The sequence below is a fragment of the Lonchura striata genome, chromosome 6 (genome assembly GCF_046129695.1).
Source record: "Lonchura striata isolate bLonStr1 chromosome 6, bLonStr1.mat, whole genome shotgun sequence".
Classification (NCBI taxonomy): Eukaryota; Metazoa; Chordata; class Aves; order Passeriformes; family Estrildidae; genus Lonchura; species Lonchura striata.
This window is the reverse complement of record NC_134608.1, coordinates 45,352,664-45,369,925: the sequence shown is the minus strand read 5'-3', so window position 1 is coordinate 45,369,925 and position 17,262 is coordinate 45,352,664. Positions and strand designations below refer to the sequence as shown.

The 17,262-nt window shown below is 40.1% G+C and overlaps 1 protein-coding gene across 4 annotated transcripts in view; it reads right to left on the bottom strand.

Annotated features, from left to right (window-relative positions):
- Positions 1–815: 815 nt before the first annotated feature.
- Positions 816–17,262, bottom strand: part of TSPAN4 (tetraspanin 4) — a 418,694-nt gene continuing 402,247 nt past the window's right edge. For all 4 annotated transcript variants that reach the window (XM_021555172.2, XM_077784245.1, XM_021555171.3 and 1 more), the window contains 3 exons: positions 14,151–14,282; positions 11,987–12,070; positions 816–9,268 (listed from right to left, as the gene is read on the bottom strand). In XM_021555172.2, the coding sequence (XP_021410847.1) occupies positions 9,200–9,268; positions 11,987–12,070; positions 14,151–14,282 (285 nt within the window). In that variant the 3' untranslated portion in view covers positions 816–9,199. The remainder of the gene's footprint in view (positions 9,269–11,986; positions 12,071–14,150; positions 14,283–17,262) is intronic.

Below are 17,262 nucleotides of genomic sequence, written 5' to 3'. Positions count from 1 at the left end.
ATAGTGGCTCAGCTACTTCATCCAGCAGTTCCCTCAGGACCTGCAGATGTATCCCATAATTCTCAACATTTTTCAATAATGTCTAAATTATATATAAATTCAATGCCACTGCTCCCTGGACTGATCTGCTAGACTGGAAGAACTGAAATTTGGAGGATGCAAGAGAAATCAGTGTCTGCACCCTTTATAGCTGTTGATGTGAGTATTCCTGTGTCCTTCACTGGCTTGGTGAACCTGCTGCACCTAGGAGGGGAATATCAGGGATTGCAGTCTGGAGAGAACAGGAAAGCATTGGAACAGGACACAGGGCCTGTTCTAAATGGGCTCACCACATGTTTCATGGGATGCTGCTCTATCTTTGTACCTTACAGTGGGGAAAATGAGTCTGCTCAGGTCTCTTGGCCATTTCCAACCTTTTCTATTAATCTTCATTTATATTTTTTCATGCCTGTCATTTTTATTTTCCCTTCTTCACCTTTCCTGGTGCAAATATTGGGATAAATTGGAGTCCTGTGCCACCCATAGTAAAGATTGCTTGCATTGGAATATCTGGGTTTGGAGAAAAACACGTGCACATAGATTTTTTGAATATACATTGTCTTGGTTCCATCAGGAAAAACAGAGAGTGATTTGCAGCAAGCTTTTAATTGTGCCAGTTTTTCCTGTGATAATTCTTCTTTGAAACCTGTGAGCACTTATTTCAAAGGACCTTTTGATAATGAAGATGTTTTGTGTCAGGGTAACCAGCTGTGGTGCACAGTCAGGAAAAAGAAGGTGTTTAATAGGGAAGAACTTCAATGCACGGACTTCACAGGGAGATTTAAAACTTCAATTTTTATTAGCACCAAATATCAAGCAAGTTCCATGACAACAAGCTGTACTTCCAAGCTGGTGAATTACTTTGTTTAGGGAAAGTGAGTTAGTAATTATATGACATATCAATTCAGTCTACGTTCTTTCTTGTGTTTGCAAATCCATAATTCCTTCTGTTGTGCACAGGTCTGAGTTCAAAATTTCTGTCCTTCCCCCAAAAGTAGGAGTGTTTTCAATCATGAGGTTTTGAGGCAACTCTTGAGAAACCATAACTTAACTTCTCACCAGAAGAGTCAAAGCACCTCTAAGGGGATATATTACTGTTTCTAACATATTTGTGTGTCCAGTTCCTGCAGCTGAGCTTACAGCATGAAGAATTTACCCAGAAAGTTTGCCCTGTACTTCCATATAGCCTCCCTGTTCAACTAATGCCAACTTGGCTTTCAAATGACATTAACAGAGGGGGCCATTGGTGGGGAGGGAGGGAGGGAGGCTGTGTGGTGTTCTGAGATTACAACAAAGCTTTTGGTGGCTTTGACTGTGACAAGAAACCTGGGATTGGATTACAGAGAGAGAGGTGGAGTTCCAAAAAAGCATTAGAATCAGCTCCACGCAGGAGTGCTCTTTACCTGGAGTATTTACAAATGCTTCATTCTAATTGAGTTTGCAAACAGCTCTAACTCCCTTAAGGGTGGGAGAGTGTTTGTTCCTTGAGAAATGACAGCCTGAAAATGAGAGATCTGAGAATTACACAAACACACTTTTACACTATTTTTTTTTTCAAGAATAGACGTTATCTCGAACAGTTGGGCTGCCACAGTACAAACTATGGGGATGCATATGCTGCCCCAGTCACCTTAAGAGTGCATGGGTGCAGGTGAGCATTTCAAAAGAAGAAAAATATGCATCCTTTCTAAGATGAGGCATTTTTTTAACCTCAGTATCCTGGGTGCCTATTATTCAAGCTGAGATATAATATCAGAATCAGTTAATTGCAGCTGATACAATAACACTGAACAAGTTTCCAAGGTAAACTGGATTAAAAAAATGGAAAAAGAATCCCTGCAGCATTAGTCTATCTGGAGCATGCTGAACAGCCAGTAACAGTTCTGCTTGGTAACAGTGCTTGTCTAGCCATTTGCAGGCTTGCATCAAGGAACTGAGGACATTAAGAGAAATTCAGATTCAGTCACTACATAAGTCCAGAACCAGAATGCATTAATTTCTGTCACAGTACTTATTCTGCTCTATTCTGTAGACACTGTGGTCTCCTAAATCAGTATCAAACCTGAATTTCGTAAAGCCATGTAATGTGTCTTACCATTGGGCACTAAAATTTATACAGTCAAACAACTGAATCCCCTCCACATTTGACACACTGGGTCTGTGAATGAGGATATATTTTTGTGTGCAGAAAAGCAGATTTAAATGGTGGAGGTGGAAGGGCTGGAGCAGTGATAGACTTAAACTTAAGGGCCAAAGAAAGGCATTTGTGTAGGAGGGAGATAATGAGGTGCATCTGAATAGACTTCAAGAAACCAGTTCCCAAAATCCCTGTATTTGTCCAGTAAATTTTAGTTAATCTTTAGGATGAATGCTTTACACCTGAAACTTTTGTCACTGTCCATATGAGACATAGACACATGCAATACACATTAACAGTTGGGAGTTTTTTATGCTGTACTTCCCTTTCTATAGATTTTTTTTCTATGTGTTTAATTATATACAGTTCCATGTTTTATATTGTTGCCTGTGATTTGAACTATACTCTTTAAAAGCAGTGCCATAGGAATATAAGGGAGAGTTTATAGTGGATAATTATCCCATCCTTTCAAATTGTTCTTTAATTGCAAGTACAGGGAAGTCTCTGTTGCACAATTCTGTAGTAACAAAATATTTTGCTCTGCCTAAATGATTTCTGCAAAAAAGATACCAGGGACTTGTTTGAGAAATCTGTTCAAGTGATCAGCTATTTCTTCATTAAATACCCTCATTCTAAGACAGAGAACTTCTGTTTAGCTGTCTAACACACACCGGTGTAGATTTGGCAGTGAATGTTTTCTGGCTCTTGGAGGGAGGAATGTAAACTGAGCTCTTCTTGAAGGTCAACAAACCCTAGGATTTCTAGTGAACAGACAGTATTTCCACAGGGCAACAGTTTATTACATGGGGAGACAAGGAAGCCTAGGGGAAAGTGACCTATCTTAGGTGACTAATGGGATTTCAGAAAAACAGCCTTTCAAATGGCATTTGCCGGATGAGTTATCAATGACAGATTTCTTATTTGTTTGGGGTTTTTAGCATGGTAAGATAAGAAACATAGTGCTCTGTGTTTTGCACTTTTAATGTGTCAAGACAAAACTTTGGATGAAACTTCATAAGCTGCCCATAAATTTCTTTGAAAATTATTGTCATGCAGACAGGAAGTACTTTGTTTTACACAGCCAGAATAATCAGCTAAGCCTGATATTTCCAGGTTGTGTTAAGTGTACTTTGGGAAAATAGCAGATTGTGGGGTGAAATACTCATCTAGTCGTTGATTAAAGTAGGAACAGCTCTGTCTATGCCAACATGTAGTACAAAAGCAAAGATAGATGGGATAGCTACTGGGGGAAGGTACACTGGGCTTAGTTGTTTGAAATAATGGGATCTTAAAAATCAATAGGGTACTCAATTACCCAGGGTTAAGCTCTACTGGAAAGGCAAATTAAGCTGTAAAGGTAATACTGCTGCTCTGAGCCCACGTATTTCTGTAAGCATCATTGTTATCATTCCTGAAGTACAGAACCAATGGTGAGTAAATGAAATTGAAAGGTAACATGTTAAAATTCATGTAAGAATGATTATTTAAAATGCAACATGAAGAAATTGTGAAATTCACTGCTATACTGCAAGACTAAAGTGTAAAGTTTCACAAAGTCAGAAAGGGATTAAAGATAGATGTGGTTGATGAGACCATCTAGTGGTGCACTTAATGGGATTGAGACAATTCAAGTAATGCAAACATCTCTCCTAAAGTGAGGGAGCTGTAAGAAACTTCCATCAAATATGTGGGTTATCCCTTATGATGCTTCCTGCAATAACCTCTAAAACCTCTGGGTCTCTACTTCTCCCATTACATTTTCAAAAGTACACTTGTGCTGTTGTTCCAAATGCACAGTTTAGAGGCAATTTCACTTGCAAAGGTGTTTGATGTGTAGGGTACAAAAATTGTATAAAAAAGGCAGTGTTAGACATGACTGCATATAACATACCTGGCTAACCAGCCATTCTTCTGATCTGACACAGTACAAGTTCCTAGTTGTTAAATTAAAAAAACAGTCTGTTGTTAATTTTTTAAGTTTTACTATGTAATTTCTGAATGTAAGCAACTACCTCAGAAAAAGAGAAGTCCTTTTATTTCAAAGTTATCAGCAACAGACAAGTTGTGAACACAAAATAATTTGGTTTGGGTCTGAGTGGTTTTTTTTAACACTAAACCTCATCTCCCAGTGGTTTCTGAATTGCTATTGACTACCACATAATTTCAGGTTGCCTGCCCTTAAAAGGAAAGAGAGGTGTACATTCACCTGGGAATAGGTAAGCCACATAAATAATAATAATAAATTTGTAAGAAAGGATAGGTCAAACCAAAGGTAATGAGAAATGACAAAGAAGTAGAACACTGTAGGGTTTTGTTAAATTGCATACAATATGTGTGTGTTTACTTGCCCACACACACATCTCTGGGTCTGTAGAGAATCACTGTTCAGCTTGTAGTGCAGTTGCTTATAAAGAATACAAAAGACATTCTGTTGTAAACTTTAAAGAATATTTAATAACTTTTAAAAAATAAAATGTATATTTTAAATTTTGTTCTTTATATGAATGCACAAAAATGTACCATTGTAATTGCAGCAACAAAATCCAAAGAACAGAGGAGACTGCCCACTGTGGTAAGATACCAGTGACAAGGGAGGAGAATTCACAATGGAATCCAAACCAGATTTCCCATGGCAAGTCCCAACTGGTTTTCTAACCGTCTAACTCAGTATCTATGCAGATCATTTACACTTAGCAAATTCTTGCAGATAAATTAGAGTAAATAAAGAGTCTGGGTTTAAAATAAATCCACAATCAACTGCTGGTTTCTGTTGCTTACCTTTGGTGCCACATTTATAGCACAACACTGAAGCCAAGGGGTAAATGAAAGTCTTTGTTACTTTGTCCATGCTGACAACCTCCTGTCCTACCCTGGGAAGGTGTAAGAGGCAGCCCAGTCACTTGTACTTAGTGTGACCAGTTTATCAGTTTGTCAGAAGTAAGAGTTTGGGTGGATTCCCTTAGCACCCCTATTGCTGATGCAAGACAAAGGATTTTTACAACTTCTCTGCAGTTCCTTTCTCTCCATATTATAAATCCTTCAATGCTGCATTTAAATGCTAATTATTGATCAAAGAATAAACCTTTATGAGTTTAATTTGGGGGGGGGGGGAGACCAAAGAACTATTCACAGAACAGAAATTGAATTTCAGTGATTGTGCACTGTATGATGAAGAGCTAAGTAATTCTCTTGTACAAGTAATAAGATTTGGCTGCTAGTGACAGTAGAAGAAAATAAACCATATTCTATTAAATATATATTTTTGGGTTTTTTAAAATAATTGTGAAAATGAAAAAGCCAAAAGTATATTGGACTGAATCTAAAAAGCTACGTCCTGATGTTGCTGAATTCAGTAGGTTCAGTCATATGCCCTGTGCCTTCATATCTTGTTATTATGCAGAAACAGCAATGAGAAAAAATTAGGAGTGCTCCTTTATTGCCTTTGGTTCTGTCTTTAATTTAAATGTATTGAGTCCTCCTTCATGTTTAAAGATAAGAAGTCACAATAATATTACAGGCTTTACTAAAAGTGACAAGACACTAATAGAAGCAATTGGAATGACTTCTATGTTGCTCTGCCTGCATTCAATATCAGCAGCCTTTCAAATGGATATTATGTACTACAGGTTACTTATATAAAATCAACAAGTTTAATGTGTAAAATGGAACTGTTGTTTTTTTTTTTGGCTTTTTGTTTTTTTTTTTTAAGATTGTTGCTGTTACACATCACAAAATCTTCTGACCTTGTCAGCAGAGAAAGGATGCAGTGATCTTAAGAAAATGTGGTAAGTCTGAGGCTTGTTATATGCAGTGTGTTCAGAGGTATGAAATTGGATTGTGCTGGTAATACTGTAAGCACTGTAACAGTTGTTTGGTCTGTGTGGAGAGAGTTAATAACATCAAATATACAAAATAGTCCAGTTCAAATTATGAACAAGTTGCAGTAGCATCTCAGTTGGTAGTGGAAGAAGAGTATTTTTAAAAAAAATTATTAGCAGCAATATGTGATCTGGGTTTTTTGTTTTGTTTTGTCTGCTTGGGATTTTTTGTTTGTTTGTGGTTTTTTATTTTGTTTTTTCCCCTAACTCTGTTTTTGTTGCAGTGACTGGGATCTACAAAGTGAATGTTGCTTATACTCTCTTTAGGTACTTGTTTTTAAAAACCAAAGAAGTTTATTTTGTAAAGACACTTAAACTGTGGAAAATTATTAGAGGAAACCAAAAAATGTGACTTGTCTCCAGTCTGCTTCTCATATTTTGTTTCCACTGAAGCTTCAGCTGAAGTCTAGAAGCATTCTCTAGGAGCTCAGCACGTATCACTGTGAGACTCACAGAAGGGTTTGTGATCTTTCTTTTCCTTACACCACCATCAAGCAAATTGATGAAAGTTGCTCTCTGTGGGAGTTCTGCACAATGGTTTGCTCCCATCAACTGAACCATCATCAGCCTGCTGTCTCTGTGTTAATTTTTAATGGCAGGGATCACTACAAATAGACTTGTCTACCTTTTATCTGTCTCAAAAAAAAAAAAAAATCAATGTTTTATGAATGTATTCATCACTGTGTCACGCTGCTTTTCAGTGGTAGAAACTCAGAGTTGTCAGCAGAAGCATCCCTGTGTACAAACTATAAACCAAGGCAAGACTAATGGTACAGCCAACCTGGAATTGTATCTATGCAGGTTAAGAAAAAAACAGAGTGGAGAGAGGGAAGGAACAATCTTACACCATCTTTTGCTGAGCAGGACAGTCTGCAGGTCAGCCTGGGCTCAAGAAGCAGAGAGCAGGGACACTGTGGCAATTGCTACACAAGTCAGCCTCTTGCTTTGGAGTACAGGGCACCTGTGTGTGGGCTACTTGCCCAGTTTGGGTATGTTGGGTCTTGTTTGCATGACAGTAAAATCCTTCAGTGGTGGGGAGGTTGCTGTGATAGTGATTGGAAAGCCACATAAAATGCACACAAGTAATACATTACTTTTATCTTAGCCTACACAGGTAAATGCCCCACAAGAGTGAAATTTTGGAAGATAATTGCTCTTTTAAACACCAGACTGTCTTAAGCAATTTCCCAGAAAATATGGAGTATGCCTGAGGGTGGGAAGACTGCAGAAAATCAGCAGAGACAAAAAAAATGCCAAACCTGTCAAATAATGCAGGTCCAGAAAAGGGTTAGTTATGGGTGTAAAGGAGATTGTTCAATAGGCTGTGATTTGGCAATTGCCTTTAAATCAAAGCACTCAATATGTCACTCAGAGATGAGACCTGCTGTTGTAAGCAAGGTAACTCTCTAGGAGCTTGATGCCTGCTTCCAGTCTGCAGGAATGGCTGCACTCATCTTCCTGGGAAAACACAGCTCCATGGTCAGCTCTCTGTTCTAAGTGACAGTGGCTGAGAGCTCCTCAAATGCTGGCTGAAGGGAGCAGCCCATCTGCATTGCTCTGTTTGCCTGTTCCCTGCTGTGTCCTTTCCCTGGGGTGCTTCAGCTTCTCCCTGGCACACATGCACGACCTGGAGCTGTTTGCTGGCAGGGAATTATTTGTTTGAACAATAGGACACATCTGATTTTTAATCTCATCACCAGGAGATGTGCATATGAGGGTACAACATCAAGTACTTCAGTTATCAATGTGTTGTTACCTGGTTAAGGAAAGCAATGTTTTTGATTTCTGCATATTTCTGTGATACCAGGATATTCTAGAAAGGGTGGATTATATTCTAACCAGCAACTAGGCGAAGGAAAATGCATCTGAAAAAGAGCACTGAGAAGTGACTCCAGTTCTAACTGAGACTGATGTGTCTTGGCAGTTGTCAGTGTGAAGCTAGGAGGAAAAAAAAGGTAAGCATAAAAGCATCTGAAATCTTAATAACTCTCAGAAAAATGAGCAATGTGTGAAAGATTTTTCCTCAGTGAGGCAAACTCTATCATACCTGCAGATGATGTTATCCCAAAGTAAATTAATGAAATGGTGACATTCAGGGAAGGAACAGCTGACAGCTTTGTACACATCTTCAAGCATGGAAATGAGTGATATTTTTTGGCAGACTTACTTGAAACAAGGATGATAAATAAAACCATAGTAGACTGACAGAGAGCCCACTCACGAGTTGTTTACTGAAATGAAGATACAGCTGAAAGTAATTACTTGTTTCCCAGAGGTATAAGTGATAGTGCCTTGTACAAGAAATAATACTTGGTTATTTCAGTTGGAATGTAAAATAGAATAGAAAGGTTTCCTCTTTCTGAGGTTAGATGCTGGGTATTTTCACCTCCTTTCAGAAAAGTATGTGTTTATGAATGTAATATATATATAGCATATGCAGTCAACCATCTATATGCCACTGGCAATTAGGAAGTGAGGCAATGTCCAATATTGTTTTCCATTAACAGCCAGGATTTTGCTGTACAGATTCTGATTAAAAGCCTGACTTTGCGGCGTGTAAGATTAAAAATACTCCTTTTAAAACAATGTATTTCTGAAGATGATTCTCTCCTGGCTACAAAATCATCTTGAGACACTTGGAGGCAGGGCTGCTTGATCTTGACATTTAGTTGTGTGCAAACTGTAGTAAAATTACAATTGCATTCAGTCCTAGCTACTCTGTACCTTCTTGCTGAAGAACATTTGTTTTCTATGTCCTCTCTTCCAGACTGGGAAATGTGGGAAGGCAGCCTGGCAGCTTTTGCAGAGGTTGCCTCAGTGCCATCTTTTCCTAACAAGGGATGCAGTCAGCCCCTTGTAAGCAGCCTCTCTTGCCTTGCCACAGGCCATGGAAAAAGAACCATTGCTTTTTTGGTTTTCCTCTGCTTAAAGACAAGGCTGCTTCTTACCTGTGCCAGTTCAAGTACTGACTTCTTTCTTTTCTTCCTCCTTCAGTAAAGTGGGGTGATTCACAAAATCTTCAGAAAGATAGCATTATACACAGTTTATAGTACAAAGTGGGGGGAAAAAAAGGTCAGATGAATGAGCATGAAGGAGATTTCTCCTGTGTCCTTTGGAGGAGAAGCAGAAAGATTGGGAATGGTATCTATGCACAGTAGGTGTCTGCCTTGACTACCTGACAATACATGGTCATTGCAAAGGTGAGTCCGAGAATCTAAGAGAAAAGAAACAACAAACAGTTGTTTTTCAGTAAATAAAAACCCCCTATTTATTGAAACAATAAGAAAACAAGAGAAAAGCATGACACTACTTTTGTTCACACACGGGAAGACATGTCACATACTGCTTTTCCTGTCTGTTCATGTCCTTTTTCTATTCCTAGAGTCTGTCTGCCTTTTGTCCTTATCTATATTGCTGTCTTACAGAATGAACAGTGAGAGTAGGGGAGAGTTGATTTCTCCATCAGGGGCAGGCACCAGATACTGGGAAGAGGTATATTGAAAAAATTTTGGATGCCTTTTACTTGAAAATATTGTACAGTAGCAATCCACAGCTATGTGGGTACTCTGTGGGTGTCCCTGTAGCTGTTGTTTTGAGAGACATTGGGTTAATCCCTGGCCCTGTGGATGCTGTGGTTTACTCAATACTTTTCCAAGTGTATGTGTGTACAAGTCCCTGTGGGGGAATCACTGGAGACTGAGCATGCATTAATCATGGCCATCAATGCCTCATCAGCAATGGATGTGTTTTTCTACTCAGCCTATTCAAGAGAAGCAGCAGGGAGGTGGGGGCTCTTCTCCCATCTAAGCACTGACCTGTTGTGCTGCCTCTGGGGGATTACTTCATCAAAAGGGGATGGGGGAGAGAGTCTTATTTTCCTTCCAGCTGAAGTACCTATGTGAACGTACTAAGTGCTTGTTACTTTCCAACACCACTGTAAGAGCTGTCACTGAAATGAAGGTCTGCCAGGTAGAAAATTTTAGGGTATGAATTCTGTTTTAAGCACTTAATTTGGCCACTTCAAATTTAGACTTTACATGAGTAATAGTTCCTGTTAATGAGTACTTTAAAAGAATATATGAATACACACAGACAATTATATTTATGAAGAAAAAATGGCTATTAAGTTGTTAATCTTCCTCAAGTCTTACTCTTCTACAGTGAAATCAGATTATTAGGTTTTTGGTGTACTGTTTATAGCAAGCACTGGCTTTTTGGAAGTATCCACCTTCAGGTAGAGCTACGTAATGAAACAGTGGTGGCTGAACTCGGTTTATAATTTGAAGCATGCACGACTGAGGAAGATTCTTCTGTTGCATGTGCTGTTATGCCTTTCAAATTATGTCACTGTATGATTCTCCAAGATGTTTAACATGAAAAACTGCCACATGCTATGGGCCAGAACACAACTGAAGCAGCAGCAAGAGAGAGGACCCAGTTCACTTTAGGTGACAGTACACAAAAACTTTTGTCATCAGGTAGATTCATTCACACCAGGCAGCTGGAAGGCAGACTGAAGATCTCTTGTGTTCTGAGGTGTTTTCCCTGCATTGCACAGCATTTACTAGGCACACGAATTTGCATTTTTAAATTGTTTGAAGTGCTTCCTCCTGTGCAAATTAGCAATGTCTTTCTGTCAGAAAGATAATATTGTCATAGAAATTTAATATATTTAGGGTATTTATGAGAAGGACTCTGACCATGGGCTGCTGAGGATTTTTAATGTATCCTTTAAGGATACCCTAAATGTTGAATGGATGCTCAAAAGCTGGTTTTGTTTTTTAATCATGGTAATATATTAACAAGAGTAATAAATTGCCTGTCTGCCATATGATCTGCTTTTTTTCTCTAAGCATATCTGCTTATTATACTGGAACAAACCCCACAACTCTACTGAATTTGGGCCTGTGAAACATCAGGCATTTGCATTAATGAGTTGCAGCCAATAAATGACATATGAGAGAGTAAGATATGTGCCATTCTGCCTAATCTGTCATTATTTGGAATGTGAGTGGAATACTGATCCCAGGCTCACTCCTGCTGCTGATAGTGGCATACTAGGCAAATTAAAAGAAAACAAAAACAACCCAACAAAACCAAACAACCATGAGTTAATTTGCAGTCACATGGCGTAAATTAACTTAGCAATGCCATCCTTTGTGTTTGCATGTCGAGTGTGAGAGAGGGAGAGCTGGAAACTAAAGCTAGATTTTCACTGAATTTAGGAAAGGGACTTTGAACAGCCTGAGCTCCAGCACAACTTTCACCTGTGTATCTTCATGCTGTGCCACTGGTGCTTAAACTGGAACAACCACAGCAGGCTGGGTTAAAGGCACAGGCACATAAGAGACAAAGTGATGGACAACAGATTCTTCTCTGACCAAAGTCACAGTGGAAAGGACTGCAACTCGAAAATCTGATAGGCAATTCTATGCCAATCATAGTAAGGGAGCATAGGTTTATTGGCAGGGTTGACTAATGGACACCACATCCTGATTTGTAATTTACCCTGGCCTGAGGGATGAGGTTGAAGACTTAAGCTGCCTCTAGACTATGCTGAAGTTGGCTATTTAGCCTAAACCCTCTCTGGAGAATAACTGGATAAATACAAGCACCATAAAGGGAGTTCATCCTACTCTGATTAGGTGTCTGGAGTCCAGTCTCCCCTCCCAAGTCCAGTTTCAGTCTTACATAAACCACTTGATATAGTGCCAGCTCTTTGCAGTGCATCATAAAACACTGTGCAGTGTTCCTAGTTCTGTGCCTTGTACACAGTATTTTAACTAAAGTAAAACTGAAAGTACTTAATTTTGCATGATGGTAGAGGAAAATTCTACAACATTTAAAGCCTGTTTGAGCAGAGTATATATCTGAATCTGGGGTGACTTAAGTTACAATTAGTTAGGATTTGAAAATTGATATTAAACTGTACCTGCACCATAGCTGTGCACAATCCGAAGATTCCCACTGCCAGTAAGTTTTCCTGGAGCCATACTTTCACAGTTTCATAGCAAGGCTAAAAAAGAAAACAAACCAAGAATATTGTATTGGCCATAAATACAGCTCTACTCTCCCAGGAATATACAGCCAGAGAAAAAATGGATCTCACCTAGCTGCTAGGTAGCCTGGATTATCATTTCAGTGCTGGAGCAACTATAATGTATTTTTGGGTTGAAGCTTGAACATAGAGTACTAATCCCAGTGACACAAAAAAGTGCACCTCCAAAATGCTGCACGAGCACTGATCCATATAAATCCAGGCAGTAACTAAAAATAGTGTGCTGGTTTTGGCTGGGATAGAGTTAATTTTCTTCACAGTGGTGGGTATGGGGTTGTGTTTTGGATTTGTCCTGAACACAGAGTTGATAACCTGGAGCTATTTTTGTTCTTGTTGAGCAAGGGTTACACACAGCATGTTTTTTTGGTTTCCCTATTGAACTGTCTTTATCTCAACCCACTTTTTCTCCCTTTTACTTTTCTGCTTCTCCCCTTGATCCCACTGGTGGGAAAGTAAGCAGGCAGCTGTGTGAGGCTTAGTAGCCAGCTGGGGTTAAGCTACCACAAATAAACAAGCACTGGGTTTGGGTCCTCTTTGCCCTCTAAAACCCAACCACAAGCAGTTAGAACCTTACAATGAGGCTTTCATTTTCTCCACATTTCAGGAAAATAAACCTTTCTTATAATACATACAGACACATGAAGCCAAACAGTCCCAGTGCAAGTGGCTCAGTAACTGTTCCTGCTACACATGGACCCATTTCATACCATTTTCCATAATTTCAAACTGCAGTATGGGCACTCTTCTGTTTTTTTCTTCATGCTTTAAATTCCGCAATAGCTGTAGCCCAATTTTACTAGTCCAGTTTTGGGGAGGGTGGAATTGGCCCAAGTGAAACCTTTCTTTAAATAATAATGTCTGTAAGACAACCTTGTGCAAAAACAGGGACCCCCTGTCTTGTAAATGTTCAAGAATCGTTCAAACTTCAGTTAGGAGCTTTTACATATGTATAAAGCAAGAACTGTTAATGCCCATCAGAAACCATAGGGTTAACCTGCACTGATTTTCCTACTACCCTGAATAAAATAAAATAAATAAAATAAAAAATAAAATAAAAGAACTTTTCAGTCCTTAAATTAAAAAAAAATTACCTGGAGCTACTCAAGAAGTATAAGGAAGCTGTGTTTGATGTGAACTCAGCCTCTGTGAGTACCAATCTATGCACATGAAATCTCACTAGAAAGTGGCCAAGAGAGCTTTACTCATTGTCTTCCCAAACCATTAGAACCAGCAGAACTTAGTTATAATTCCACTTCATCAGGTGGCCTTACTCCACACCCCTCCTGTGTAATTGCACTACCTGTAATTAGCACAAAGAATTGCTGAGCTAATTTCAGAGACATATTTAGGCTCTGACTATCTGTTCCAGAAAGATCTTGCTGAGGCCATTGCAGGGAAATTATCCCATGGAGTTTTGAATTTGATTACAGGGAAGTACAGAAACTCAATGCAAAAAAAAAAAAAAAAAAAAAAAAAAAAAAAAAAAAAAAAAAAAAAGAAGAAATGCTGCTGGCAACTCAGTGGAACAAACAGTTCCCACTCTTCTCTGCAGTGGAGGCCCGTGATGAGAGCTCCTGGTGGCAGAAGAGTGCTCAAGACCCTCACAGTCCACTGGCCTCAGGCGTGCCTGGGCTGTGATAAGCTACAGCTGCTGCTCCAGGGCCTGTGTGTGCATGAACCCTTTGCCTTTACTGACCCCAGTAGGTGGGACACTAAAAAGGACATTCCTGCCATGTCCTGGCTTGATGTCACTAAGTCTGTGCTGCAGATCAGTGTTGGAATGGACCTGTCTGCAACGTGAAACAACACGTTAGAGCCTACTGAAAGGAAACCAGCTCATCAAAATAACTAAATAGGGGGTTTCCTTGGAGGTCAAAGGGCACAGCTCAACAGGAGCCTTCTGAAAGCACCCAATGAAAGGTAAATTAGGACAGAATGAAGTGCACAGCTTATCACCTGTCAGCCCTGCAAGTGACTACAGCCTGCCCTTCACCTGGGCTGCAAGGCAGCTGCTGCCGTGTGCCGCAGAGCTACTCACCGCTTTCCACCAGGTCCCTGGGGAATGGAGCCCACAGTTCTCACTGAATTCTAAGCAGCAGGAGTCTGGCACCCGGGTTGTGTTGTACACTTCGAACCAGTCCGTGTAGTTGGAGACTCCACAGCATCTGAACTGGAAGAAGATGAACCGAGGTGATACCGTAAGTGTGATCTGCCACTGACTTCTGCCTGTTCTGACCTTGCCTCCCAGAGCCTGATATCCAGTGCATTTTGATTACACCAGCAGAGGCTTTAAATTTTAAAGGAATACAGAACTTCCTCAGCTTTACCCAAACAGACCCTTTTCTCCACTCTTTTGTATTACATTTAAATATGGTCTTATATGCAGCTAATGTTGATGCAAGAAGCAAAGGCCCCTATTTGCAGTGGGAAGATACTGCAGGAGCTGAAACTGGACAACCTCAGACAAATACTGAGATTGAGTTATTGACTGACCAGAATTATAACAGTTTTTTGCAGATTGTCAAGAAAAAGGATACAGCTACAGCACCCAAGAGATTAAGACACTGGGATCTTTACTGCACACTACTTCTGGGATCATGCTTGGAGAAAACCAGGCAAATTTCTCATTAAGCTTTTAATTACTAATCACCTTTGAAAGTCCTTTGCCAGTCAGCAAAAGGTGTATTTCCTCCTCTTTTCTCTATGGTGCAGTTCTTTAATGTCATCATCTAATCCTGCTGTAATAATTGTGTGTTCTAATAGTTAAGTGTCTGCCTACAACGACACACTATGTGCACAACACTGCAAAATTGGAAGGTCTGTTTGACTTTGGTAGTGGGATGAAAGGTACAGAAACACAGAGTGGTAGAGGGAATGGTTCTGTGGCCATCTTCCCCTTGGGAACTGGTATGTTCCTGTGATAGGAAATAAGCTAGGACTCATTACCATATAGATGTATACACCATCTGTCACCATTATGCAAAAGTATGAATTTGTTGGGATTTAGACACTTTAGCACCAGTGAGTAAAACAAGACAACACTGGGCTGCAGAACTGCTCTCTGCTATTCACAGTACCTCACACTTTATCGGGGCTATGCCAGCCACCTACCTAGTCCCAAAATTACTTGCCAAGATCTTATTTTTTAAAATGTGATTTTAGATAAGGCAGAAGAGTATTTTTTGCATCCCTATAGAGACCAGTTCTCTTGTTTCTGGGAGACTCATAATCATGCAGACATCTGCATCCCTAGGGCCAAAGACCTAATTGAGATCCTGATGTTTACACTGGCTTGAGAGAGAGTTTTCCTTTGTTTTATAATACATGTAGAGTTCAGCCTGTATTAGAGTCATAGTGTTCAGGTCTTGCTGCACACACAAAATGTGCCACTTCAGACCTATAGAGGGCAGAGGTGTCACATGCTGCCTCATGCATCTTATGATGCTTCAAGCACTCGGAAAGTAGTCCTTGATAGAGACATTTCAGTAGTCACAGCAGAGTTTTTCTTCTGTCAAGGAAAAGTCAGAAAACTTTCCTGGACTAACATCTATCCTTCCTAGTTTCTGCTCCAAATTTTGATTTGGTCTGTGGCAGGACTCAATCGTCCACTTGCAAATGTTTGATTTTTAAGTTCACAGGCTTCATTTTCTACAAACTGACATGAAACTAGAAAAAAAGTTTTGTGCCTTTCTTTTTTTCCTATGTTCCTGCACAGAAAACAGGAGGTCCATGTGTAACAGGTCCCAAAAGTGAGTAGGAGCAGCCTGGAATACATGGCATGCATTTGAGGAAGGCTGGTTCATTTGGAAATCTAGCAAGAAGAAGGTCTTGCAGGCTGTCATCATTAGAGTCAGGAGGCAGCTCTTTGATAGACAGCAAGAAGTGGCAGCTTGTAAACAGCAAGCCTTAAAAATGTGGCTCATCTGTGATGTAGAGTGTGCAGCGGTAAGGGCTGAGACATTTGAGTGATGTTCTGGCCAAACACAAGTGACACAAATTTGCATAAATCAGAACTAGACTCCTTCTTCCCATAATAATGCATGGCTGAAGGTGTCAGTCTGACAGACTAAGGAGATGAAGATGTAGCACGGGTTTTGTAGCCAAGTGCTCACTAACAGGTTGAGGACAGCTGCTCCTATGGGACCTGTGAAGCAGGAGGTGGCTAGGCCATGAGCTAGGATTGGGCCTCCAAAGAGTAAAAATTCCTGGTAAACCACAAGGTGAGAATAGGAAGGGATGCAGTTGCAAGGATGAGCTGCAGTTGGACACAAACTGCCTGCCCACACAGATTCTCTGTATAAGAGCACAGAAGACACAGCAACGGAAGAATGGGCTAAGAGAAGTTCAAGGTATAAATAAAGGACATAACACAGGATCAGTGGTCTTAGGACTGGAAGAAATAATGTCTGTAACTATAAATGGAAGAAATATCTTTGGAAGACAAAGGAAGGATGAGCAATGGGATTAAGCAGTGGATGATCCATAGCCCTAATCAAGAGGAGGTGATGAATACAGCAGAGTTCTAGCACCACAGAGACCTGAGAGTGCAGAAGCAAGGAAAGAAGCACTGCTCAGTGAAGGCCAAGTGCTGTGACTGGCATCTCTAGGGAGCAGGGGCAGTGATCCATGCTCAAAGATGCAGGAACAAGGAAACGAGCAGCAATGGGATTGAATTGGTCACCAGTTCAGATCCAGCAAAGGGGTCCACTAGAAGCCAGAAAGGCAGGTAAGCTGAGAGCTCAATAAACTCAGAGACTTCACTATGGATGTCCAAGTAGAAAAGAGAGAGTGCAGGAATGATTTTGGATCATGTGACAAGCAACTGATTGATGCAGCTGAACAGTAAGCAGCCAAATTATTGAGGGAGATGAGGGACCATTAGAAGAAAGGGGAATACGAAGGACTTAATATTTATAGAGTCCTTTTCGATTTGAGAGCAGTGTTCTCTTGAAAATTGGCAAGGTCTTTAAGCAGGGATAGTTGGAGACAGGCCTACACCTGGAGGATGGAGAAAGCTCAGGGCACATGAAGGACAATATCTGTCACCAGCAATTTGCTGTAGCCAGTCCTACCACAAAGGTTGATGTTCTGCCAATGCCAGGCATGAAAGCATTGAAGAGTCAATTCTTTCTACAACCACATTCATTTGT